Genomic DNA, 27,986 nt, shown 5'->3' on the forward strand with positions numbered 1-27,986 from the left:
CCAAACCCAAACCAAAATGGACCAGTTCACTACTGCCGACCGGAGCCCACCTCAGGGGGCATCCGGCGGCCCATCCCTTGCTGGGGGAGACCTCTCGACTATCCTGCAGGCGATTGGCACCTCCCAGGCCTCGGTGGAGAGTAAGATCGGCGAGGTACGGGTTGATGTGGCCCTTATCCGTCAGGACCTCCTCAATGCCACAGCAAGATTGTCAGAGGCAGAGTCACGTCTCTCTGCCACTGAGGACAACCTGAGCCAGCTGAAGGTTCAGATGGCCCGCCTACAGACTCAGACATTAGAGTTGCACCGCCGAGCCGAAGATGCTGAAAACCACTCACGGCGGAACAACCTGCGCCTCATAGGATTTCCCGAAAAAGTTGAACAGGGACGTACAGATGCCTTCGTGGAGACCTGGATCAAATCGTGGATCCCCAAAGATGCTCTCTTACCGTGATTCGTAATCGAACGCGCGCATCGCTCCCTGGCGGCCAAGCCTCCACCTGGGGCCCCTCTGCGTCCTATTATCATTTGGATCCTCACCTTCCGGGACAGAGACGCTATCCTGAGGGAAGCCCGAGTTCATGGCCCCCTAAAGTATCAGAACAGTACCATAATGGTTTTCCCGGACTACACAAGGGACGTTCAGGCCCAACGTCGCATGTAGAATGAGGTCAAACAAAAACTCCGTCACCTGGGCTTGCGCTAGAGGCTCTTCTTCCCGGCCCGCCTCAGAATTATTTTCCAGGACAAGGCACTCTTCTTTGATACACCAAAGGCAGCATGAACCTGGCTCACGGAGGAGCGGCCCCTGCGGGTCCATCCTACGTCCTCCCCTCCCTTGTCGGTCCCCTCCCGGGCGCATCCATCTCCTTCCAAACAACATCGAAGGCTCAACCAATCCCGTAAGAAGGGGGAGCGACAAGGGGACCGTTCAGCCGAGTCAGTTCAATGACAAACTTGCACCATGAACATGACCCGACCTCGACGCTGCGCCCAGCCCTCTCTGACTCAGACCTATCCCGAAGTCCTGCATTCCGAGAATCTGGGGAAGATGACGGATTCTGACAGTGAATCCTCATAGAAGTAGAGCAACACCAAAACTCTTGGGGCTTGTGGCGGCAAGATTCAACCACTGATACTGAGTAATCCGTCTACATGGAGGGGTCCATCGCCACGACTTTCCCGGCTAACCGTTTTAGTGTAGCTTCTTGTTCTTGAATTGAGCGACAGATGCTTTGAGTTTGGAAGTGTAGGGTGGGGGGTGTTGGGAAAGGGTTGGGGATGGGGGAGGTTGCTGCCCTCCATCTTCTATTAGTTCTGACTCTGTTTGAGTCACTGTTTACAGCTTTGTTTGCACTGATGCCTTTTTGTTTTTATGACAGCCCACTGCTCATACATGCACTCTTCAATGACATGAGCCATACCATCCTGCACCAGCCCCCTCTCTCTATCACGGCCGCGATGTGCCCTCTCACCTGGGGCTAGGACTCTCCCAGCTCTTCTCACCCCACGCCAGCTACTTCCCAGATGCCCATACACGGTAGGTCCCTCAACATCTTGTCGTGGAACGTTAATGGGTTGCTAGACCGCATCAAATGCACTGTTGTCCTCAGGAGCGCCCTATGCCAGTCTCCTGACGTACTTCTCCTCCAGGAGACGCACCTACTGTGAACCAAATGCTCTTTCCTCACCCAATATGGATTCGATAGGGTCTGGCACTCAGGTTTCACACGGGGCTCCCGGGGGGTGGCTATACTGACCCGGCGAGGGCTCCCCTTCACTCCCATACATGTGATGACTGACACACAGGGACATTACGTGGCCCTCTCCGGTAAGCTTGAGGGGCAGGTCTTCAACCTCCTTTCAATATATATTCCTCCGGCCATGCTCCCCTCCACTCTCCACCACCTTATGGAGTTAATTTCTGCCCGGCCCGAGGCTAAACCATAAATGGGGGGGGGGGGGGGGGGGACGACTTCAACGCGGTAATGCAGCCAACCCTTGACGCCACAGGAGATCCCTCCTCATCACACCTCACCTGTTCGAAACGACTATCAGGCTGGTCATCTGCCCTCGGTCTGTGTGACGCATGGAGGATCTGGCACCCCCGCCTGAAACAATACACTCACACCTCAGCGGCCCACCATACTCACTCCCGTATTGACCTGCTCCTCCTTACAGCCACCGATTGCCGGTTAGTCTCTGGTGTCTCTCTTCTTCCACGGGGAATCTTGGACCCCTCCGCTGTCTCTCTCCACCTGGGACACACCACCATGGGTCTGCGTTCAGTCTGGCGGTTCAACGCATGGTTTTTACAAGACGCGGAATTGATCCACCTGGACCAGTGTGGCTTTATGCCCGCTCGCGGCACTCGGCATTGAATACGAAGCCTCCATCTTGCCCTAGCCCATCGCCACCTGCTCATCCCATACTTGGCCCTGTTGCTAATTGAATTTGAGAAGGCCTTTGATATGTTGGACTGGGGCTACTTGGAAGACGTTCTGGCCACGATATGCTTCGGTCTCCACATTCGGCGTCTCATCCGAGCCTTGTACTCGGGTCTTAAGGCAAGAGTCCTGACCAATGGCACTTTCTCAGAAGCGTTACCCATCCGCAGAGGCACCCGTCAGGGATGCCCTCTCTCGCCACTCTTATTCACACTGGCAATGGAACCACTGGCATGCCTCATACGGAGAGAACCCCAAATCTGAGGGTGGTCCTGGGACACCCATCAGATTGACGAAATTGCCCTCTATGCGGACGATGTTCTGCTTTTCCTGGCCGACCCGTGCTGTCTGGAGGTGCTTCAGACCTTTGAGAATGTCTCGGGTCTACGCCTAAACCGGCAAAGTCCACCTTGGTTCCCCTCCACCTCTCGAGAGCCTGCTTTGATTGGCAGTCTACTATCCCCCTGTGGAGGCAATCGTTTAAATATCTGGGGATCTGGATAACCTTGCTTCCTGAACTGGAGTGGGATCTTAACCTCACACCCCTGGTCATGAAAGCTAAATCCGACCTTAAACGTTGGCCTTCCCTCCCGCTTAACCCCCTGGGCAGAGGGGCACTTTTTAAGATGATGATCCTCTCTAGTTTTTTATACATCCTTCAAAACATCACTTTCCATCTCCCGGGTAGCTGGTTCCGAGAGTTTGACGGGTACTTACCAAGTTTCTGTGGGGGAAAGGGAGACCACGTATGGCCTTGGCCCACTATCGGATACCTCCCTTTGATGGGAGTATGCGAGTGACCAACCTTCACCTCTACTACCTGGCCACCCGAATCATTGTCGTCCACGACTGGTTTGCTGGAGGCTGGTCTGATCCGGCCTACCGGACCGCGCTCAGAACTATGGACTTCCCACGGATTCTAGCTTACCTGTAAGGGACCCCTATTCCGCAGACCATCCCACCAATCACCAGAACGGGCCTGGCGCTCGTCTTTGCGATACATGCAATGGGACAAAAATATTACTCAACACGCCTTTGTGGCATGATACATGGCTGCGTGACGTATCGGCTCTCTGAGGGTTTCAACAGTGGGATCGGATCGGGATTACGCTCCTTGGGGACGTCTGGGTGGGAGGCCACATTCGGGCCTTCTCTGACCTGCAACAGCGCTACTCCTTTCTCCCTACTCAATTTTATAAATATCTGCAACTTCGTCACACCCTTACTACACATGTTTCACCAGGCACCTCACTTCCTGAATTTAGTCCGTTGGAGGCCCAGGTCTTGATGGGCAACCTGGGAAAAGGGGGAGTATCGCGGATATACCGCTCCTTAGTGAACAACGGCCCTGCCACCTTAGATACGCTGTGAGCCCGCTGGGAGGGATGGGTGGGTCCCCTGGAGGAGGCGGATTGGTGAGACGCCCTGATGGCTCCCAAAACTCTCACATTCTCCTCTAAACTATGCCTCATTCAGCTGTACTACCTCCACACGGCATATCTTACCCCCGCACGCCTACACAGGGCGGGTCTGTGCCCCTCATCGGATTGCACATGTTGTGGCCATGCCCTGGCCGATATCTACCACATGGTCTGGCAATGCCCTGATCTCACCTCCTTCTGGACGGGTATAGAATCTGAACTCACGCACACTCTGGGGTGGCAGGTCCCACACGATCCCTTACGCCTTCTCCTAGGGGTATTTGATGGCTTGGAGGGTTCTCGAGCCGACAAGCGTTTCTTGGGCACGGCAGTGCCGGTGGCCAAATGGGATATTGCGGCGGCCTGGTCACAGGCCAAGCCTCCCACTGTACGTAAATGGCACCGAGGGGTGGACTAGTCCGCGGCCCAAGAGGAGCCTCTCTTTGAAGCCCAGGACTACCCTGAAAAGTTTGAGAAGGTATGGGGCAAATGGTTAAACTTGCTGGGTTGAACTTTATGCTGGCTTCCTGCTTGTTCTGTTGCTCTTTTTCCTCATGCGTGAAGGCTTCTTAGGTGTGCAGTAGAAAAATGGCAAGAGTACTGATCTGCAGATGGTGAAATAGAAATAACTTGATCAATTTGAAGAATTGGTCACCAAGCCCCGATACAACTAAGGTTTTTTACAGGGTGTGATAGTAAATGGTTCATTTACAACCCATTCCTGGCTCATCAATCACTTTTCCTTCCTGTGCAGTCATGATCCTCCAGCTTATTTTGCACATTTTCTTTTATCTGTTACTACTGAGTTGAAATTTTTCTCTCACTTGTGATTCAATAGCAACAATGGTATGTAGCAACACTGCTTCTCAAGGAACTGAATGTTACCTTCCCTTTCTAAGACTCACCTACTCTCCCTCACTTCATCCATCTTTCTGTCACATATTCTCACATTGTTCGTTCAACTTCTTGGTTGTCAGTGCCTCTCATTTGCTTCTCTTACCATCTCCCCTAATTCCTCTCTAACATCTCTCTCTGATTCTTAGATACAGATTCAGATTCTCCAAATTCTATTTCTCCTTCCTGTTGTGTTCCCACCTATAATCACCTCATTGTTATAAGCTATCCTTTCTCTGTTTGCCCAGGTTTATGTTCCAAACATTCTTCAGTAAGAATGCATTATGAATATCTGTTCCACAGTTCATTGAGGGGCACATGCATTAAGGTAGGCTTCTGTGATTCCTTAATTGCGATTATTAAGGAATCGCAGTTATGGAATCACAAAAGCCTATGCATGTAGGAATCGCTAAAAAAATAGCGATTCCTAAACAGGCCTGTAGGCCCATAGGAAAGATTGGGAATTGCATGCGCAATTTGCGAGTACCCAATTTTAAGGGTGCCAAAAGGACACCCTGTTGCACCCCTGAAATTGTAATGCGAACACATGTTGAGCACACACATGCCCCAAGGACAAGTTCAAATTGATGGTAATTTGCGACCCCTATTTGCGAAATCGCTAATTGTGATTTCGTCATGCATTCCAAATGCACAAATACCGGTCGCAAAGGGGGGAGAATCTGCCCGTTTGCGACCGTTTTTTCTTTCGATGCAAGTGGCCCTGAGTGGTTATTATACTACCTTGTTCAGTTTAAAAGAGATTCAACTCAACTGGTTGGCTACCTGTAAAGTGTGCTGATATCACTTAGAGTATGATAAACAATATCGAAATATAAAATAAGTACAAAAATCAATGAGCGGTGTTGAGGATTGTTGAGGGATCCAATAATACTAGCTCCCCAACACACTCATTGTCAACCAGGCAGCAAAGATCATCTAAAACTACAAGGTTAATTATTTCTAAACAGTACCCTGGACGAAATCCGACATGAAAGGTGTCCAAAAGATTTACATCTACAACAAATTGCAGTAGTCGTTTAAAGGCCAATTGATCTAGAAGTTTGCCAAGGAAGGAGAGGACGAATATTATCTGGAAGTCATTGAAAGGTCGTTCAAAGGTACTGTTTTTCAAGATGAGTTTAAGTATGGCATGTTTCCATGCAGTGGGGAAGATACCTTGTGCTAAAAAGCAGTTAAACATATACAGTAAGAGAGTTTCAAGAAAAGAAATTCAAAGGCTAACAAATTTGGCTGAAAATGGATCTCAAGTGAAGCTGGTTGGGTGACAGCTTGCAAAAACGGCATCAAGATCAGGATCAGAAATTGGTGTGAATGGGTTGAAAGTGCAGACAGTTTCTCAAGAGTTGTAGTAACAAGGCCATCAGATGTGGGATTTTCATCTGCATGAATATCATCACAAAGTAATTTGATCATGTGAAAGAATAACTGGACTTTTTTAGATTCCTCTACGATTGATCAGCTCACTCCAGGGACAGTATCTAAATAGGTAAAATGCACTTTTATCTGAGGGAAAATGTAACAAAAACTTCAAAGATTATGATACATATTTGTACTGACAGGCTATGAATTCAATGCCATATGGACCCCTGGAAGAAAATTTCAAAACACAAAGAAATCTGTGGGCTATGTAAAATCGAATCACAAGATATGGCTCACTTTTCATTTGTATATCCTGCACTGAATAGTGTTAGAAGGAGAATTTTAAAGTCACTGGTTCTGATTAGGACTTTGGAGGGTGGCCTGCCATTCAATTGGGTTGACAGAGGCCTTGTCTCAGCCCCAAATCCAGTTGAGAACCATCTGCCATATTTAAAGATCCCCACCTGAATGCCAGTGATCACGCGAGTCTCAGTACCCCTGTCCTAATCTGGTCCAAAAGACAAAATAAGGGTACAACCAGTGCTGATATTAAGCTAGCACCCAAAGCACCTGTGAAACTTCAAAGGCCCATGTCTTAGTTGTAAGTTATAAGGGAAAGGGGGTTGATAAAACGTAGAAATGCCCAGAGACATAAAACTGTGTAAGAAGTAAGAAAACGACGAAGGGCCTGATTCACAAAGGTAAAGTAAGACGAAAGTCTGACTTTACGACTTTCAGTATTCACAAAGGGCATTTACTACTCGAAAATGCCCTTTGTGGATACCGAAAGTCGAACTTTATGACTTTCAGTATTCACAAAGGGCATTAACGAGTGGTAAATTCCCTTTGTGAATACTGAAAGTCGTAAAGTTAGACTTTCATCTCACTTTACCTTTGTGAATCGGGCCCATTATGTTAAGAAAGTACTTTGAGCACAGACAATCCATGAATTATTGTATCAGAGTGTTACCTTGAGAAGCCAAGAAACATCCAACTCACACTATGGAACAACGTCACCCTCTTTTGGGACTTGGGGAAATATCTGCTTATTGCCTATATCTTTTTTGGCTTTACACAAAAGCATTCCCCTAACATTGCCACATATGTTCAATACTTCACTGAAGAAGTGTATGGCTCCTTAATAGGGCTATTTCCTAGGTAATGAGTGGCAGCATTCTGAAGCGATACTCTCAATGAAGCAACACTCATGCCATGCAGAGGGGTCAGACATGGCCATATGCAAATCAGTCTGACCCTGTGCCTCATGGGAACAGTCCAGCCCGAACTGCCAAGCCATGTCTTCCCTGGACCGGAAACAAGCTTCCTAGGTCCGGTTTCTGGCATTTCAGCCGTCTTCAGCCAGGCTTGCTTGAATCCAGTGGCAAAGTGAGCAAGGGACTCACGTCTGAGCATACCCTGTGGCAGAGTGGGCTAAAGAACGGTGATGGATTAAACCCAGATCAGTTGACTGGGGGTGAGTGCTTGCAATGTTCAACACTCCGTCCATCATTTCCTTTGGTATTGGATGTATTTATACAGCACACATCCTGACATTGCTATGGGCTCACAAACCATAATGGTTTGTTACCTTCCCAAGGCAACTTCTAGCATTCGAACATTGGCCAGACTCTTGTTGGGTTTATGAGCTGTAACATCAAAAGTATATTTGCGGGGATGGGAACGTCCCCGGCATAGTAAACATGTACGTTCCCCTGCCCTGAGTGCCCATCTGCATGTATATCTGGTACCCCAGCTTTTTATTTTGGCCATTTTTTAGCAGGTACGAAGAGGCCTAGGCTTGTCCCTGACTATGTTTGGTCTTGGACCTGGAGAGGCACACCAAGCTTACCCAGGGGACTTCTGCTCCTGACCTGAGTATAGTGCATAATCAGTGATGGCAGCATACCATATTTTTAGAAGATTCAAAGTGACCAGACTGGGAGTGAGACCTATGGGTCCCACTTGTGTGAAGTTTTGTTATTATATGTATACCCAGAATTTTGTGCTGGCATTCAGTGTGTATGTCAAGAGCTTTCACCGGTGCAGTGTGTGTAACAAATGTGCAGTGATTGAAGGTGTTGGAGAGTGAGTACTGAAGCCAGTGGGATCCATTTTGGATGCCCCAGTCTTGGCATAGCACAGAATGGGGCATGAGGTCTGTTCTTCCACACAGTTTAAGGTATTGCTTGCCTTCCTTTCCTGTGGTTGGAGTGTGGAGATCCAGACACTAAAGCGAGGATGATGACGACAGGGCTAGGTGTGAAAGGTGAGGATGTTTCCAGGTCAGGCGTGCTCTTTGTCTTTCTCTGATTACTCTTTCAGTTGGACTGATAACATCCAAGTGTGAGAACTCTAAACCTCATGGAACCTCTGCTATGGGTCCACCAGGTTGGAAACTGCCTCAGTGCTACTTGCTGTGAGAAGCATCACTATACACAAAAGCTGTGCCTGGAGAACAGACTGAGGTTAGTTGAAAGGAGAACCAGCTCAATGGGATTTGCAATTTAAGATAGTGGATCTGCATCCCTACCTAGAAGATGTGTATATAAGTGGGACCCAAACCACATCATTTTGTCCAGGTTCCAAGTTCTGCCTGACCAAGTAAAAGTGTGGTCCACAGAGTACTCCAAGGACTTTTGCGCGACCGGGGCTGGTGTCTGCTTCAAAGGAAATCTTGTTGAGGTGAGTTGACATCACTTGAGATCTGCGTTTTCTACTGGAGGAGCTGTGAATCAGCCACAAACACTTAGGCGCCTGCCTGTCTACTAAAAGAGGGAAGGAGACTGCCCGACCCTGCAGGAGAGGACCTTGTCTAGGGAGAGAGAAACCCTGAGTGTCGCTTAAGACTAAGGGACATCCAGAGAGAGCTCACTGCCCAAGAGCAAGCTGGGATTCACCCGTGTGACATAGGGTCTTTCTGGCCTCTCGCCACCGACTCCTGGCAGGAATGGCTACAAACTGCTGCACCTTTGGCCCATTCGGGCTACAACTACCTTTGGCCCAATCAAGTGCGGACACGGCTGTAAACATCCTAGGCCCAGTCAAGGCTGCACCTACATTTGCTCGGTAAGGGGCTGCAACTGCTGAGATTACTGGGGGCTGATTGGGGTTGCATTTACCTAAGGACCTTTTGGTGGCTGCAACTGCTGTGATCATTGTAGGACTTATGGGGGTTTCATCTACCTTTGGCCTGATCATGGGCTGCACCTACCATCCATTGGCTCAGACGAAGCTGCACTAAGGTGATCCAAGGTGACCACAGTGGGTGGCTCTGCACATGCACTGGAGCAGCAGCATTGCACAACTGTTCTGAGTGAGTGTTGCAACGAACGCAGCCCATGCCTCGCTTGACCAGCAGCCTTGAATAATACTCATTCACTGTGGCCCTTGCTTCAGATGTGCGGAGTGCCCACCTGGACTACTTGAGAAGAGTGAGAAGCTGAAAATGACCTACCCAATACACCGCAAAGTGGTAAGATTAAAAAAGATCTTGAAATGAGTACGCATTTGACTGTTTCTAAGACACTGCACCTGAGGTTGAACCAGGTGTTACCTGAATTGATTAAGCAGAGAGAGGCCACCCAGGATGAACTAATAAAGAGCAATGAAGGGGTGAAGCGCCACAAAGAAGGATCACACCCTGCAACACAATTTTTTTCTATTTTTCTGCAATTTTATATAGCACAAACTCGATCCAAAGGCATTGGAGCACTTTACATCAGCACCGGTTACAAATCAACCTTTTATTATGTACTGGAAGAATAAATAAAATGCCCAGAATCACAGGATGTTGAGCCAGTGCTAAGAACTGAACCTGATTCTCCAGTTCCAAAGTCGTCAGCTCTGGCCGTTATGGCACATCATCTCCTCTTTTTTGTATAACACATTGGATTGTGTGGTATTTAGTGCTACTGTGTGAATAAAAGTACTTTCTTTTCCTGAAAAGACAAGCACAGGCAGAAAGTTGAAGCTATTGTGTCTGTTGGTTGACTGTTAAGTGCTGAGCTTACACTACTTATCTGAGAAGTCTGTGACCCCTCTTTCACCCTGAAAGTCAAATGCAGAAAGGCTAGTTGGCCTACTTTCCAGAATCATAGTAGGACAGGTTCCAGGACACCGGTGGCCAATGACCTCAACCATCACAGTCGGAGCACAGTCGACCCTGTCTGCCCATGGCCTCCTGATCATGGTCTGATAGTATTTCTGATACTGTTGTTGTTTATAATAGGTTGGCTTTAATAACTGATAGATGCATGTGTTACTGAGTTTAGTAGGTGTGGGCAGTTATCTTGGCGAAGTGTTTAGCTGCTATCTGAGTAACCTGACTTACCCATGGTATTGGGGACCCATGCTATCCATCTTCTAGCAAATCTAGGCTAAGTTGGGGGGTGGAGTTGATGGTAATAGAGTTAACTACCATTAGGGTGATTATATTATGATACAGATAAACCAATAAGTGCAATCAGTCCTCAATTTTGTTCATGAATATAAAGTTTAGTGGCTGGGGAAAAGATACAAAACCAGAATATCTGACTAAAAAAAGCAGCAATTTCAGAATGATTAAGTTTGATGCGGATGAGATGATAGATGTGGAATTGAGACACTATCAACAGCTGGTAGTGATCAAAGTATATAATCGTAGATGTCTGGTGAACAATAGGTGAGGCAACAGGTGAAAGCTGCGACCAGTGACATAAAAGAGATTGCTGTGGGACAGCTTTCTGCAAGAAAGAGAGAAACTAAAAGATCTTGAAGCCAGAATTTAAAAATGTGTGGAGGAGATCGTGCATAACAGTGTAGTCCTGCTCTTTAACATAATTCTAGAGCCCTGTCTCGAAGGCTAGCGGAAGAATTAAAAGTGATCTGGGGATCTCAGCTGAGATCTCTGGGACCAACTGACAAAGCTATTTGCATCACTCATACAGGTAAATAGTTTTGTATGAGTTCCATTTGAATTCACAAAAGTTTGTTATGCACTAGTTAATTATTTATTCACACAAACATTTGAATGAGAGTCATTCAAACAAACATTTTCATATGAGTAACCAATTCCTAGCCTGGAAAAAGTTAGAAATGTATCCCTGACATGAGAACCCCTTTGAGGGTGTGAAGGAGATGACAATGGGCCTCAGGCTTCCAGGTGAATAGACAAACTGACCAAACCAGCTCACTGGAAAAGCCCCATTCCAACTCCATTGGCAGGTCCCTCTGCTCGAGAACAAGGGGCACTTATTAACCTGGTACACTGCAAAGAGGTTCCAACAAGTTCCCCAGCACTGCAATATGAGGGACAGATGTTTGGTGTGTATCTAATATTTGTGACGTCGGGTTAGCTATATTCTGAGCCCATCAGGGTAGATGTTTGCACCCCTGGACACCAGCTTGGTTGAAATGTCCACAGTGAGTTTCTTAGCCCAGTACTTTATGCACTGAGCTTCTGCCATCCGAACCAGAGACCTTGCTCCTCACAGTTTCTGAATGTAAAACATGATCATGGTGTCGTCCGTGCAAGTCCTCACCTGTGACTTCTTCACTTATGGGAGGAAAGCCTTGAGGGCTAGCCTGACAATCATGAGTTCTAGAAGGTTGATATGTCTGGGACCATAGACAAATGATGTGAAGTTCCTGCACTCCAGATTCCCATGCCAGCAGGCAAGCGTCTTCAGTAAGACAGACTTGGGGCATGTAAGGGCAGGTGATTGAAAACAAAATTGCAAATAAAGTATTCTGTGGCTAAAATATTGTGGTAAGAATATTAAGCACAAGAATATTATGAAAGTAAGTTTTTATGGGTAAGCAACGCTTTGCTATGCGCAACTCCACATATGTGTACATTGCCATTATATAGATATCTTCAAGGTGCATAAATGTGCCGTTAAGAATAGTAACTCTATATGCACCTATTTGCTCCTACCTTCTCAATATTCTTGTCCTCTATATTTTTGCCACACAATATCATTGTCCTTGATATTCTGTGATATCTGTGAAAATGCTGTCACAGTTCATTCACCTCCAGAGCACTTTCCTCAGCAGTGGACTGACTGTGATGTGGTAGTCCCAATCTCCATCGACTTGGTGCCATTGCATACTTAGCTGTTCTTGACTATGAGTAGACAGGTGAACGTGTTTGTGACCGCCCTCTGCAGAGGGTAACCCTTTCTTTTTTTGCTAGTACTTCTGTCACCTCGAAATATATCTGTTAAGGGAGCAGAGTGGACATTTTGGGGGCAAGAGCAGGGCCTAATTCTGACATTGGATAAATGGTCTCCTGGCACATCAAGGTAAATAAGGAAGCCCTGAGGGTCCAGTCGTCAACATAATCATAGTCAGTAAGATCTCATCTCACCAAAAACGGTGCTATGCACTCGGTGAATATTGGAGGACTGTCTCTGAGGTCAATGAAAATGGCCATGAACTGGTGGTGCTGTCCATCTACCATGAAGTAATTGTATTTTCTGTATGACAAATGGATCAGGATGGTGAATTAAGCATTCTGTAAGTCAATGGAAGCCAGGAAGGCATCATCTCTGATAAAAGGGGAGGTTTCCTATAGAGTTAACAAGTAGTAAACACTGTTTCTTGAGATATTTGTTAAGCCTAAGCAAATCAACTCATGGGCACCATTCTCCATATCTTTTATGCAGAAGACAGAATCTGGAATAAGATCCTTGACCCCTCAGTGCATTAGGTTCCGTTTCCATAGCACTGTTTAAAAGCAATATGAGGACTTTGGTTTTAGTTCCAGCACATTTTTGTGAGCCTCTCCGATGTAATTTCCTAGCAAAATGGTAGAAGAATGTGATGTCTAACACCAGTAAGTCAAATGGGAGTGAGATGATAAAAGAGTGTAGGGCATGCTTGTCTTTGGACTGTCCTCCAGGTCTCCTTTGATTGTACCTGTTGTTTTGACCTATTTATGGCAGCTCATGTTGATTATGGAATGAGTAAAATTTTAACCATCAATACTGGTAGTAGTTTTGAAAATTACCAACCCAGGGTTGATAGCCACCCTCTTGAGATTGAAGTATGTAGCAAGAAATTCCTTGGTTGCATTGCAGAGTTTCTGATGATATTGCTGTCTCTGTGTCAGTCTTTATAATTTGCAGACTATCAATAACTTGCTTCCCAAACATATTGTCTCCTTTAAAAAGCAAGTCCATAATCCTGGACTGGATTTCAGAGTGAAATGATGTACTCTTATATGATCCAAAGTGGCATAGGATTGTAACATTCCCTAATTGATAGAAATTAGCTGTTGGCAAGCTCATGAATACAACGACTAATCTGAGATACCAAGCTCGCTCTCCTATAGGACAACTTTAGTTTGAAGCCCGTCCTCTTCTGGAAGTAGTCTATAAGTGGTGTTGTGTCATACTACTGCTGTTTTTAACACCTCAATAGGATGACCAAGGCACTGGCAATTTTTACTGTGATAGCGATAAAAGTATGCACTACCTTGTAGCACTCCTTCTCTGCAAATGAAACTGAGGTGACCCAAGAAGGAAGAAAGTTGTGATGAAAGCACATCTGAAGGTTTCTGACAGGAGAGCAGATTCAAAGATATGTGGTAGAAATCTTGTCATTTAAGTCTCTGTGGAAGGTGCAGGTCAGTGGATCTCAATCACATTGGCCAGAGCTCAGGTCACATAATGAAGAGGATACGTCAAAAGTAACCTGGGGCCATTTTTAATATTCATTGAGTTCATAAAAATGCCCCTATGTAAACATCGACCACAGAATATGCCCAGTGCCAGCCAGATGATGTAGAATAATTCAAGCATGTGCATCCACCTGTGATTTATAAAGAGAAGACTATGCAATCTTGGACCTCATCCTCACATACATATATTATATTGAGGTACCCCTCTTCAGACATTCATACTTGACAGTCACCATCTTTTTTCCAATAATTTGTATTGTATCCATTAAAAGACACAGGATACGTTATCGGACTGGAAAGCAGTATGTGGAAAGCATGAGGATATCCTCAGGCTGGAAATGCTCCCTACTCTCCTCTACAAAAGGGACAGACACTGCCATATACGAATATAAAACACTTGCTCAACATCACAGCAGATAGCCGAGTACAATGAGGCAACCAGATTGGCACAGAATTGCAGGGAAGCACCAAGAGTTAGGGGGCAGGATTGGAGTTTACAAACAAGTTATGCCTGCAAGGAAGAAATCAGCAAAGAGTGAAAACATAGAGAAGAGTGTGATAGTACAGAGAGTTTATGGGGAAATTAGAATTTAAGGTGCATGAGAATACAGATTACTGAGTGTGGAAGATAGACCAATGCCTTACAAAGCATATAGAGCATGCACCAGCATGTAACCTCAAGACCAAAATAGATAACAAACTGGTACAAAAAAACATGGAAGACCTGACGACCACAATGGAATGCAAAAGCACGAGAGAGCACAGAGGAATGTGTGAGGGAAGTAGATCATATAGAAACGTGTGCGTAACAACTAATTTGAGAGAAGCAGACTGCATAAAGTAAAATGTGAGCAATAGAAATTGCAAACGAATGTGAGTAGAGGAAAACACAAAAAATTTGTAAACAAACCAGCACAAAAGAATGAGAGAGAAATCATAAGAATAACATGTGAGGAGCAGACAGCACAACGAGGCAGACAGCACAACAGAACATGTATAGAAGATACCACAAAAGAATGTTTAATGAATAGAAAGCACAAAGTAATGAGTGCTAAAGGGAATACAAAGAAATGTATTATTGACAGATTTCACACAGGAAGGACTGCAGAAAAGAGCACAAGGGAATACGTGAAGAGGAGAAAGTACACAGTATGTAGTGCAGAAGAGAGTACAAACACAAAAATATAAAAGACACAGAAAGGAGCTAATGTGCAAGAGAGCACAGAGAAATTTTTGAAAAACAAGGCACACCGGAATTAGTGTGGAAGAGAGTGTAAAGAAGATACGAGGAACAGAGCACAAAAGAATAAGTGCTGAAGAGAGCCAAACAAAATTTTAGGGAACAGAAAGCAGAAAGAAATGTGTGAGGAACTTAAAGTATAAAAAATGCATTTGATAGAGACCATGACAAATGTTTGAGGAACAGAAAGCACAACATAATACGAACAAAACATACGGCAAATAGGTAGGTGTGAGGACAACAGCACACATTTGTGAGGAATATAGTGCACCATGGAATGTGTGAGGAAAGTGGTATAAAGAAACATTTAAAAAAACAGAGGCAAAAGGATATGTGACGGATAAAGCTCACAAAGGAAAATGTGAGAACAGAGAGGACTTAGGAATGCTTGAGGAAAAGAGAGAGCACAAAGGAGCATGTGAGGAATAGAAAAATTATAGTAACGTGTGAGGAAACAAGAGAGACCAAGATATGGTACATACACTGAGATAATTCCCACGAGGCCGCACGTTCCTCCTCTGTCACAGCCATACAAGACGGAGCACACAAAGTGTAAATATAAAAGCAAAAAAATAGGAGACCAGAGACAAGGAATGAAGGGAACAAATAAAACAGGGAGGTGGGAGGAGAAAAGCCAGGGAGGGAAAACAAGAAACACAGGATAACAGGAAAAAAAAGAACAGAAAATATTCAAGTTAACAGCCAATAATAATAAAAAAGAACATAATTAGTCACACATCACAATATTAAGACTAGTTTGTTAAGAAAACAAAAATACAGAAAAGCATATACAAACACAAAGGTACAAAACAGAAGAAAGGTCAACTGTACGGATAGGGTAAGACAGGTACACAAAGCGGGGCAAATTTTCCAAGCTCAGTCAGCTCAGATGACAGTAACATAATCTGTGGCCAAACAAGAAATGTGCCTCTGTAGCCAAGTTTAGACAGTATATCAGGCTCACTGGCAAGTGTAAGCGAGGAACAGTGGTGATATCTCCTCAGTTGACAAATACGACCGCGACATGGTGTGAGAGAAAAAAGTAACCATGGACTAATGTCTCGGGCAATGCTTGTCCAGATGAGGGGCTAGCTGTAAATTGTGGGTGTGGAAGGCACCAGGAGAGGTCCCAAAATTTAGGCTTTTATGGAATGGCTCGATCATGATACAAAGGCACGATGAAGGATTACTGTGCCTCACATTTGCCTTAATACCAGTTCCTTAAGGTTTGACAGACTTGTTCCAAAGGTAGGGAAGAATTCTCTCACAAAGTAGGGCATACCTGTTCTTCCAAGATACAGCAGGTCTGTTCACTCACACAAGGTATAGAGAATATGTTCTTCCAATATAAGGCAGCTATCTCAACTAAAGTATGGCATACTTGACCAATTCATGGAATGATAGACCCAAGGTATGGCAGACTTTACCACCCCATAAGAGCTGTTTTCCTCTCCCTCACCAGATGCTAGACTCCTTGTGACAGCAATGCTCTCATTCAGACAAAAGGTTCCCACATGTGCAGACATTTCCTCGCATAACTCTCATTCACATGTTGCAGTTTGCACACCTTTTCTGGAGCACTACAGAAAGGAGGCCCTTATTGCAAAACACTAGAAATCTGTTAGCACCCTTACTGAAATCCAAACATATATTCCCCCGATAAGCATGCAGGGTATTTATATAAGATGAACAAGCTGGGAATAAAATATACGTTTAAAAGTATCAAATAGCAGTATGGGATTGACACAACTCTTGTGCCTTTTGTTTATTTACAAAAGTCTCAGCAGCTGTAATAGAGTAATAATATATATATGGTAAACAACGTGGAAGCCCACACAGTAGGCATATATGCATAGATCTGTAGAATCTACCATTGATCAAACCACTCACTCACTCAACTTTAGGCCTTGAGGTCTCTGGTAGTTTTCCTTCTATATATCTGTATATTGACCTTCATCAGACATCTGTATAGGACTCTGTGGCCGATCAGCAAAATGGTGGCCTCCTAATGTTGAGCCATAGGTGGAGGTCGCTCTGTTTCTGGTGGTTTGGGAACTTCAGTTCTGTGTCCTGATGCGTGTAGTGCACAGCAGCATTTAGCTACGGTTGTTGGGAAGGCTGAGGAGCACATTCTGCAGGGAATCTTGTATAATAATTTGCCATTATATGGCACATGTCCTTAATGAGGTCTACAGGCACTTTCATCACAGGATGTTCTCTACAGACCTCAGACAATTTCATAGGGGTCATAGTGGCAATCGTAGTGTGCATGCTCGTCCACCTATTCCTGATATCACAGGTAATTTGGGTGGCAAGATTGAGGTTTGCGCTAAGGGTAGTACCCTTGTTCTTCCACCATGTCCTTACACTTTATTTTGACCTTATCCAGGCTAAATGCATCTCCATAGAGGTCAATAAAGTCGGACTCATCTTCTGTCTCTGTTTCGAGGAGCTTAGCCGGTGGTTGGAGAGGTATTGTGTTAGGTGAGGTGTTTTCTGGGTGTAGTTCTGTAGACCTCTTGTCCTTTTAAGTCTTATGTCTACAGATACATTATTGACGATGTCTTCGTTGATGGGTCTCTCCAATGGTTCCTCCGTCAACAGGTCGTTAAGCGGGTAGTGAACACAGTGAAGCCTCAAAGGTCTTCACATATCACTTGGGTGCTTTTTTTCTGCCAAGAGAATTGAGAGCTTGTACAGATTTATAAGGAGGCTTCTCCCCAGCTTTATTTGCCCGTAACCACCTCAAGTGTATTTCCTAAAAAAGGATCCATTCAGATTACTTTCCAATCTAGGTATTTTCCCTATCCTAGAGGAAGAGGTGCCAGAACTCTACATATAAAATCTAAGGAAAGGGTGAAAACATTTTTTTCTGCAGTAAAATAATGAGTAATCTGTCTGAAATTCGATTAAAGCAATGGGACTCCCTTCGTACATGACATGTGGCGAGGGTAGGGGCAATCTCTCCTCACTGGCTGAAGTTCGGGTCTTTAAATATGCTACTAAATAGGCATTGTTTGTTTTGCTATTACAAGCTTATTGTAGGACTCCGAACTTGAGGACAGGAAATGATTCAAGCATGCAAATCTATGAAAGATCCAATGCTGGAGAAATAATGAAATCTAGTATTCGTCTTAATTAGAGACTTTTGCGTAGTTATTATACTCACTATTATTGTAGACTCTGGTGTATGTTACATCAAATTTAGTTATCTCTAGTTAACTCTAGTTTTCAGTGTTTAGTGGAACCCATATGTGTGCTCAGTAGGCTATGAACTGAGATAATGGCAGTCTGTGCAAGTAACACAAAGTTCCTAGAAAGTCAAACGCAATCAAGATAAATCCTGTTGGCTCAATATTAATATCTGTAATGAAGTTGTGAACAGTAACATGGTATTTTCTTAACAAACATGCTTTTTCAAAGGTATTTAAGGTTACACATTTAAATAAAATTCAGAACATGAAAGCTTACTTTATTTATGTAGTGATTTTTGGAGTGAATTACAACTTGTATCAAAATCGAGGAATGTAAATTATACATATGAAGTTCAAAAGGAGTTACTATAATGTGGACCGTATTTGAAGGAAATTTGTAATTATGTTTTATTTTGTGATTCGTTGTAAATTAACAATACAAAAATTTTATTAAATAGAAATCCAGAATGGATAATAGCACAACAAATTGAGACTATGAAAATGCTCACGGAGTTTGAAAAAAAAACCAAAATACTGATGTGGTTTTGGATTCTGCGTGCTATTATTAAGCCCAGATGAAACAAATTAACTTTGAAATTCACAGGTTCTTAAAGACTGTTTTTAATTGATGGAATGAACCAATAAATGAGTGATTGTGAATAAAGATTGATTTCAAAGTTCATAAAAATGTCTTGATCTATGCTGGCTAAGAATATTAAAAGTTGAATTTAGAATGCATACCCCTCACATACACTCCTAGCAGAAGCATCAAGTGTAGTGCTTGAAAAATGCATGCAAGTTATCCCGTTGCAGCAGCAATACAGAAAACTCAGATTTGTTCATATTTGGAGGACATTACTGAAGCAACCCTGTCTTTTACAACATGGGCATAGACATTTGCAAGAGAATTTGACTTGTGTAACGAAACGCAATGTTACCTAATCTCAAAACTCCCCTTTTCTCGATTCACCCACTAACCCAACCCTTTCCTGTAATGATATGACATATGACGTCCTTCTCTTTTTAGAGAATTCTGCATCGTTTGTTGGCTACCAAACAGTCAGAACATTATTGTGTTTGTATAAATTATTGCATATTTGAATGTTATGTAACCACTGTTATCCAATTATAATCGTCGTGTATTTTTATATAAACCAAATCTTCCCACACTGTATCCACTGTTAGAGTATGTACATACTGTTATGTTCAATTCCCCCACCGCTCCATCTTTTCCATTTTGTAACATCCATATGTTTCCTTTTCTTTGGCTCATGTTAGCTTGTTCATTTTTCTTTGCTATGTAAAGAGCCTGATGCCCCTCGGGGCTAAGTAGATTCTATATAAATAACAAAAACTCAAATAAAGAAAAAATACACTATGCTATCCATTGCAGCATGTTGGTCTCGGAGAGTGATTACATGCATCAACCAGGGAGGCTGTAAAATTGGTCGGAGCAACAAAATTCCAACTTCCTCTCATGGTAAAAAGGTAAGACACATCTAACACCTATCATATGAAGTTATTCCTTGGCTGAGGTCATATGACGGCACTTGAAGAAGACAAGGAGATAGATTTCCTCAGTAAAATGCTAGTCAAGAGAAATGAGGGGTACAAAGCACCACAATGACCTCATGGAACTAGTGCAATTTTCAGAATGAGGAAAAGCAAAAAGGTGATAGATGGAATGCTTCAATGAATCTCAGCCACTGCTAATTTTACTTGGCTGAAATCCAGTTTTTTTTCTCGCTCTGCCACTAAAAATAGCAACCTCGCTTATGAAAATCTACCTGAGTCCTATTCTAGTAGGAATAATTTTGCTGAACTGAGAAAAGGAACTCTTAAGACCTCTGAAGAACTCAGAATAGGAACAAAAAACACTGCTAACGGGTTTGTTCAAATGCACACATTGCCTGCTGTTCGCTGATGCACATTGTGGAAGTTAAGTTAACCAGAAGAACAAGTTACTTACCTTCGGTAACACCTTATCGGGTAGAGAATCTATCTAGCCGCAGATTCCTCACCTTAAAATATCCCCAGGAGATAGAGTGGATCTAGAAGACTTTCAAGCAGTACCCCTGCATGATCGTAGGTGGCGTCATTCGGCTCCGCGTCAGCATAGGCCGCGCCGGAAGTGACATGTGTAGTACCTATATAGGCCCCACCTCAGGACGCTGAGGTCAGTTACTTTTGCGACTTTCTACACCAGGAGTGCAGAGCCACGATGAGCACTGACTACTGCTGTGACAAACTAAGGCCCTGACAAGGGTGTCCCTTACATCTTAATCAGTTCGCAGAGCGGGTAGAATCAGTAAGGAATCTGCAGCTCGATAGAGTCTCTAGCAAGTAAGGCATTACCAAAGGTAAGTAACTTGTTCATCTGATAGAGACTTTGAGCTGCAGATTCCTGACCTTAGAATAGATACCCATGCAATACCTCCCTGGAGGTGGGACTGTGAAGCCAATTAAATCAGAAAGACCTGCAGGACCGAGCAGGCGAAGTGTTCGGCAGGACGGACCTGACTGTCCAGGCATTAGTGCTTGGTGAACATATGCAGTGAGGCCCAGGTTGCAGCCTGACAGATTTCCAGGACCAGAACACCTTACTCCACTGTGGTGGAGTGAGCACACAAGCCTTCTGGGGGATGCTTCTTGGCCATTGTGTAGCAGATCTTAATCCTTAGAACAATCTATTGCAAGATAGTCCTTTTTGGTACTGCTTTCCCTTTTTTTGCTCCTACGTAACCCACAAAGAGTTGACCACCCGAAATTCTATTGTGTGGTCAAAGTAGAATGACAACTCTCTTTATGGGTCCAGACGGTGGAGTCTCTCCTCTTTTTTGGAGGGATGAGGTGAAGCAAACAAGGTAGGCAAGATTATGTTCTGGCCTACATGGAAGGGATTCACACCCTTCGGAAGGAAGGAGACACGTGTCCCGAGAACCAGCTTGTCCAGAGAGAATGTGGTATAAGGAGGGTGCACAAAGAGTCTTGAATGGTGGTGTACACATGAGGAAGGTGGGTCCAGGTTGAGTTCTCACTGAGGCATGATGAATGGCGTACGGGGAAACATTGCTACAGGTCTTTATGGAACCTAGCCACGACATGACTTAAAGACAAAGGTTGGTCCGGCAACCGCAAAAATGCTGAGAAGTCAGATAGATAACTCTTAACAATGCCCAGAGCAGAGATCTGCTGGGCCAAAGACAATGCAAACAATAGAACCTTGGAAAAAGTTGTAGAAAGAGGGTCAACATTGTGGGAATGACACAATGACACAAACCTATCTCAGTGGTAGGCGTTTACTGACTTAGTGGAGGGACGCCTTGCTGCCAGAATAACATTACAGACTTCAAGAGAAAGGTCGAAAACTGTCAACTGTTGCTGCTGAATTCCACACATGGAGCCCCACTTCAACAGCCAATCATTGAGGTAGGGGAAGACTGGAACCCCTGACCTCAGCAGATGTGCTGCAACCACCGCCATCACTTTCGTTAACACCAGAGGGGCCATGGTTTGGCCGAAAGGGATTAAGACAAACTGGAAGCGCTTGTGGCCCACCGTGAACTGCAGGTCACATCTGTGGACACTCTGAAAAAGAGAGAGGGGTCCAACACACCAAAGGGACAGGACACCACTAAGACATTAGGTCTAGAATAAACTCCCTTTGGGGTATTCTTTCAGCATTCCAATCGGACACTCACACCACAAACTCCACTCAATTATCACCAGGTCAATCATACAGTTGCCAGAAAATCAAGTATTAAGAAGATATTTATTGGGTTGGTTCAAAAAAATATACACATATACTTTTTGGCCCACTTGTTGAAAAACGTTCCTATGACATTTATTGTTTGATGTGTAATACAAGTATAGGACTATGAGATGAAATATTAATTGACTGTAATTTGTTTTGCAATGAACATTGATCCATTTACACTGTGTATGTGATTTCTAACTTGTTGCATTTTTAGCGCCTATATCGTTTTATGTATTTTAATGACGAATGAAATACATGTGTATATTTTTTTGAACCAACCCAATAAATATCTTCTTAATACTTGATTTTCTGGCAACTGTAGGATTGACCTGGTGATAATTGAGTGGAGTTTGTGGTGTGAGTGTCCGATTGGAATGCTGAAAGAATACCCCAAAGGGAGTTTATTCTAGACCTCACATCTGTGGACAGGCAGGACAGGGATGTGGAAATATGCATCCTGCAGGTCCAATGCTACTATCCAGTCTTCTGGGTCAAGTGCAAACAGAACTTCAGCAAGAGGTTGAGAAGTTGCAGATCTAGGATAGGACAACATTCTCAATCTTCTTTGGCACCAAAAAGTAGCGGGAATAACAACTACGACCTACTTCTGATGTAGGTACCTTCTGTATGGCTCCTCTGGCCAAGAGAGCCTGCACATTTCGATAGAGCAAGGAGAGATAGTCCTCCGCCGATCATAAGTGGGTGGCATGGGTGGTAGGGTAGTCACAAATTAGAGGGAGTAGCCCCTTTGGACGATCTGAAGGACCTAGCAGTCTGATGTCACTGACTACCCGTGGGGCAGGTGATGGTGTATCCTGCCTCCCACTAGGTGCCCATGATGGTTGGAGGGCAAACTAAAGAGGCTTAGAGGCAGCGGATGCCGTTTGAACTGAATTGACCGCTGGCTGCCTGTACCCCATTGTCTATGGGATCCGCGCCCTCTGCCATGAAAAGGTTGGAAATCCTGTTGGCCGTGGTGGCTGGGAGGGAATGGGTGCAGCTGGAGACCCTTCCGGGCCACATAAGAGGTGGAAGGCAGATTGGATGTGGCAAGGGGCTACAGACAATCCCAAAAACCTGGCTGTAGCTCTGCTATCTTTAAAGTGCTGTAGTGCTGAATCGGCCGTATCTACAAAAAGGTGAGAGCCATCAAAGGGCATGTCCATGAGTGAAGCCTGAACATCCCCTGAAAAGTCTGTCATTCTCAACTAGGCATGGCGCAGCAAGACCACTGACGATGAAATCGCTCTGCCCAGCCAATTGGTCGTGTCGAGCCCAAACCTTATGGTGAACTTTACTGCATCTGGCCCATCAGCAATAACCTAGATAAGTATGGCTTGGGCCTCCTCTGAAACCAAAAGGCAGCACTTGTGCAACCCACTCCCATATCGCATGGGAATAACGAACCACTAGCTACAAAGTGTTCACCGACCACAGTGCTAGACTAGCGGAAGAGGACATTCTCTTACCACAGTTATCCAGCCTCCTGTATTCTGTATTCTGTGGAATGGAAGGGAATGTGCTGGGGTTAATTCTGGATGTGGAGGCTTGGACCAGAAAGCTCTCCGTGGTGGGGTGCTGAGTAAGTAATTTATGGGCCACTGTAATGAGGCGATGGGCAAGGCTTGGACTAGGCCCAGAGGAGAACGTCATTAAGGTCTTCAATGAAGGTGAGTTGGTGTTCGGAAGTGGAGACTCCGGGCTTAAGTACTCCCATCAAGACGCATGTCTACTGGCAATGAGGGTAGCTTAAGGTCCAGGACCTCAGCTGCCCTATGAAACGCCATTGCAAAAAAGGCTCCTTCCTCCATAGCCAAGGTAGGAGGAAAGACCAGGACAATGTTCGCTGAGGTGTATATCTCACTCACCTCTGTCAGTTCTTCTTACCAGTTGTCCTGATGCTGTTCCTCTTCTGGGAGCAAGTAACCATATGGGTCCCTTGACCCCTCCAGCAATGATGTGGGGGGCCCTATCTTTGCAATGCTGCGTCAATCCTTACGCCTGCTTCAAGCAGGCGCAGGGTTTTGACGCAGCATGGGCCTAAAAGTGACTGAGTGAAATCTTGTAGATTTCACTCAGCCACTTTTAGGAGGCGTTCCTGTGCCGGAACGCCCCCACCTGCCCTGGAACGCCTACATGTGGCGCAGGGCTTTACAACGTGACGCATCTCCCAGATGCGTCACGTTGTAAATACCCCGCACCATGGCGCAGGATTTGCGCCGCTGCTGCGTCACAAAAGTGACGCAACGGCGGCGCAAAAGTGGCGCAAGTGCAACATAAATCTGCCCCTATATTTGCAAATGTTTCTGGAGGGTGCCTTTTGGAACTTATGGTGCTTAGAACCAAGGTCCAAGAAACCACCAGCAGTTCGGTTTTACCTGCTCTGGTGAGTCCAGGTGCAGAGGCGCCAGTCGCGTTGGTAGCCTTGAGCGCTACTTCTTAAAGCCAATGTCAAAATACCTGTGGAAGAAAGGCTGCAAGGGGGGATTGGGGGCCCAAAAGGGGGCTCGGCTCTTGAGGGTCTACAGGGCAAAGGGAATCCATTGGTTTACTTGAATTCAGGCTGTGGGCCTCAGATGCAGAGGTTTTTTGTCAAGCGGGTCGCTTGCGTTAGAGGATCTCACTTTGCTTCAGTGACCTGCAGAGGGAAAGCAGGTCCACTCTCGGTGTAGGCCTCGTTGATACTGAAGTGCCTCGTTGGCAGGTCGGCTTTGGTGTTGGTGGTGCCCAACAATCCTTGGTTAGTGCAAATGCTCCAGTACCTAGGGCATTGGTGCTGTGAGGCTCCTGGAGAATCTAGCATCTTGAAACTCGCTGGAGAGAGATGGGGCTGACCTCCTAGAACCTTGATGACCTCTTCCTGGTGAGATGCTCCCTCGGTCGACTCGGTGCTCAGCAAAACGGAGTACCCAGGCAAGTGTGGTTGGTGCCTGTTGATGCAGGGGAGTTGCTCCACCACCACAAGGGAGATGCTGCTTGGTTGCTGAAGTGCTGGACAGTCCTCCAAGCATTTGGGGAGGGTGCCAGCTAATGGACGAATCGGTCTTCGGGACTGCCACGGTGCAAGCAGCCAGGCAGGGTTTGGTGCCACTTTCGGTGCCGGACCTCTGTTCTCACGTCTTCAGCTGTTCTTTGTGCTTCTTCTGTTCCCAGGTAGACAAACCTGATTTCCTGGTGTCTAGAGCACCCCTAAATACTGAAAGTAAGTGGTGATTGTAGAATAGTGGCTAATGACCACTTTGTGTGGAGAGTGGGCATAATCCTCACCCAGACTTCCTAGTTTTTCTAATTTCAAAATGGTGAAACCCTTTCTTGGCTGTCTACTTCAGGTGGCCCGGCTTAGGGGTGTATCTAGCCTGAAAGTGTAACATGTCTACTGACTATCTAATTTCCAACCTGCTCTGGTGGGAAGTGGGTCCCCGGACAGGCTTTGAAGCCTCTGGCCTTGACATGCTAATTCACTAGCCATCCTGCTGGAGGAGGTGTGGTAACCATCCATCAGAGCAGGCATTGTTTTTTACCTCTGAAAGCCCAGGTTCCCACCTACAGGGGGTGAGAAACTCATCTTTGGTGGCAGGGTGGGAGATACCAGTCAGCCAGCACACTAATACTAGTAGGTTTTCAGGGGGCACTTCCAAAGTGCCCTCTGGGTGCATGTCATAATAAATCAAGCATTTGTGTCAAAACAGATTTATTAAGACAAGGTGTTTGATAACAAACACTATTGGTTTCAGTGCAGCCATAATGTAGCTGGGTAACTCGTAATAACCAATGCCCAGTACATGTCCTTAAGATGGCTGCCTGATCACTCGCTATATCTAATAATGGAACTAGGCATCACAGGGGACTATCTGCTCATGCAGATGTGCCCTCACATATAATATAATGGACCCTGCCATAGAGCTCTAAGGCCTGCTGTAGGAATGACTTACATATAGTATATGCAGTATACCTTGTCATGGCAAACAGGGAGTGTGCCATGTGGTGTTTTCAAAATAGTTTGCACCATTTCACACATCCTACAATGGCAGTCTGCATGCAATTTTTGAATGGGTGCATTTAGGTGGCATAATACATGCTGCAGCCCAGAGGGACCCTCTTTAGTACCCTTGCCCTTGGTACAAGGAATACCATTTACTAGGGACTTACAGGGGTACTAAAGTCCTTGCCAACTGGATTACAGTTAAACATTTACCTTGTTTTATGGAAAACAGCACTGGCACTGGAGGCCTGTTTAGCAGAGACCCAGAGCACTTTCAGTCAAAAAGCATCAGTACTAGGGCAAAAAGTGGGGGTGACCTTGTCAACAAGCATTTACAATGCAATAGGTCTCGCATTTGTGAGAGTTTAAGCTATTGGCATTGTAAATAACAATGCCTTTCATTTATCTGTTTAGAAAAACAACACATAGATAAAAGGCTCCAAAAGTTGGTCGCACTCTGCTCGTCACACCAGCAAGTTGCCCCAAGGAACTGTGGTAGATGTAGTGGCGACGGCGAGTACGCCTATGCCACGATGTATGAAGAAAAGTATGTGTTGCAATAGCCATCCCTGGACACGTGTTTCGAGGTAGTTGCCTCTCGTCAGCAGGGAGCAGGTCAGTGTAAAGGGGTGCCGCGTGGACTGCCAAAATGTAATTAAAACAGGTGAAGTACCTCTCATGGCGCGCAGGTGCAGATCCAAGGCTCGTCAGCCCGTTGGCTCAAGGGAGCTACTTCATGGACCACAATTCTTTGGGGTAACACGCTGGAAGGACTAGCAGAGTGCGGCCAATTGGATTTTTGTTTATATTCAGGCTCCCTTGAGCCGGTGGGGCTGACGAGCCCATGGCTACGCACCTGCGCGCCTTGAGTGGTACTTTACCTGAGAATATTTTTTGGCAGCCTACACAGCAACCCTACACACATACCTACTCCCTGCTGACGAGAGGCAACTACCTCGAAACACGTGTCCAGGGATGGCTAACGCGACACTCATTTTCATTTTAAACTTTTGGCATAGGCGTACCCGCCGACGCTACTTCATGGACCACAATTCTTTGGGGTAACACGCTGGTAGGACTAGCAGAGTGCGGCCAATTGGATTTTTGTTTATATTCAGGCTCCCTTGAGCCGGTGGGGCTGACGAGCCCATGGCTACGCACCTGCGCGCCTTGAGTGGTACTTTACCTGAGAATATTTTTTGGCAGCCTACGCAGCAACCCTACACACATACCTACTCCCTGCTGACGAGAGGCAACTACCTCGAAACACGTGTCCAGGGATGGCTAACGCGACACTCATTTTCATTTTAAACTTTTGGCATAGGCGTACCCGCCGACGCTACTTCATGGACCACAATTCTTTGGGGTAACACGCTGGTAGGACTAGCAGAGTGCGGCCAATTGGATTTTTGTTTATATTCAGGCTCCCTTGAGCCGGTGGGGCTGACGAGCCCATGGCTACGCACCTGCGCGCCTTGAGTGGTACTTTACCTGAGAATATTTTTTGGCAGCCTACGCAGCAACCCTACACACATACCTACTCCCTGCTGACGAGAGGCAACTACCTCGAAACACGTGTCCAGGGATGGCTAACGCGACACTCATTTTCATTTTAAACTTTTGGCATAGGCGTACCCGCCGACGCTACTTCATGGACCACAATTCTTTGGGGTAACACGCTGGTAGGACTAGCAGAGTGCGGCCAATTGGATTTTTGTTTATATTCAGGCTCCCTTGAGCCGGTGGGGCTGACGAGCCCATGGCTACGCACCTGCGCGCCTTGAGTGGTACTTTACCTGAGAATATTTTTTGGCAGCCTACGCAGCAACCCTACACACATACCTACTCCCTGCTGACGAGAGGCAACTACCTCGAAACACGTGTCCAGGGATGGCTAACGCGACACTCATTTTCATTTTAAACTTTTGGCATAGGCGTACCCGCCGACGCTACTTCATGGACCACAATTCTTTGGGGTAACACGCTGGTAGGACTAGCAGAGTGCGGCCAA

General features: G+C 45.5%; 1 protein-coding gene across 13 annotated transcripts in view; it reads right to left on the bottom strand.

Annotated features, from left to right (window-relative positions):
* The window catches only part of CACNA1A (calcium voltage-gated channel subunit alpha1 A), a 1,220,168-nt gene that overhangs the window by 60,478 nt on the left and 1,131,704 nt on the right, over positions 1-27,986 (bottom strand). For 10 of the 13 annotated variants that reach the window (XM_085600715.1, XM_085600714.1, XM_085600719.1 and 7 more), the window contains one exon: positions 15,525-15,560. The exons of the other annotated variants lie outside the window; for them this stretch is intronic. In XM_085600715.1, coding sequence (XP_085456841.1) covers positions 15,525-15,560 — 36 coding nt within the window. The remainder of the gene's footprint in view (positions 1-15,524; positions 15,561-27,986) is intronic. 13 annotated transcript variants of the gene reach the window in all.

This window comes from Triturus cristatus, chromosome 4_2, assembly GCF_964204655.1.
Source record: "Triturus cristatus chromosome 4_2, aTriCri1.1, whole genome shotgun sequence".
Lineage (NCBI taxonomy): Eukaryota > Metazoa > Chordata > Amphibia > Caudata > Salamandridae > Triturus > Triturus cristatus.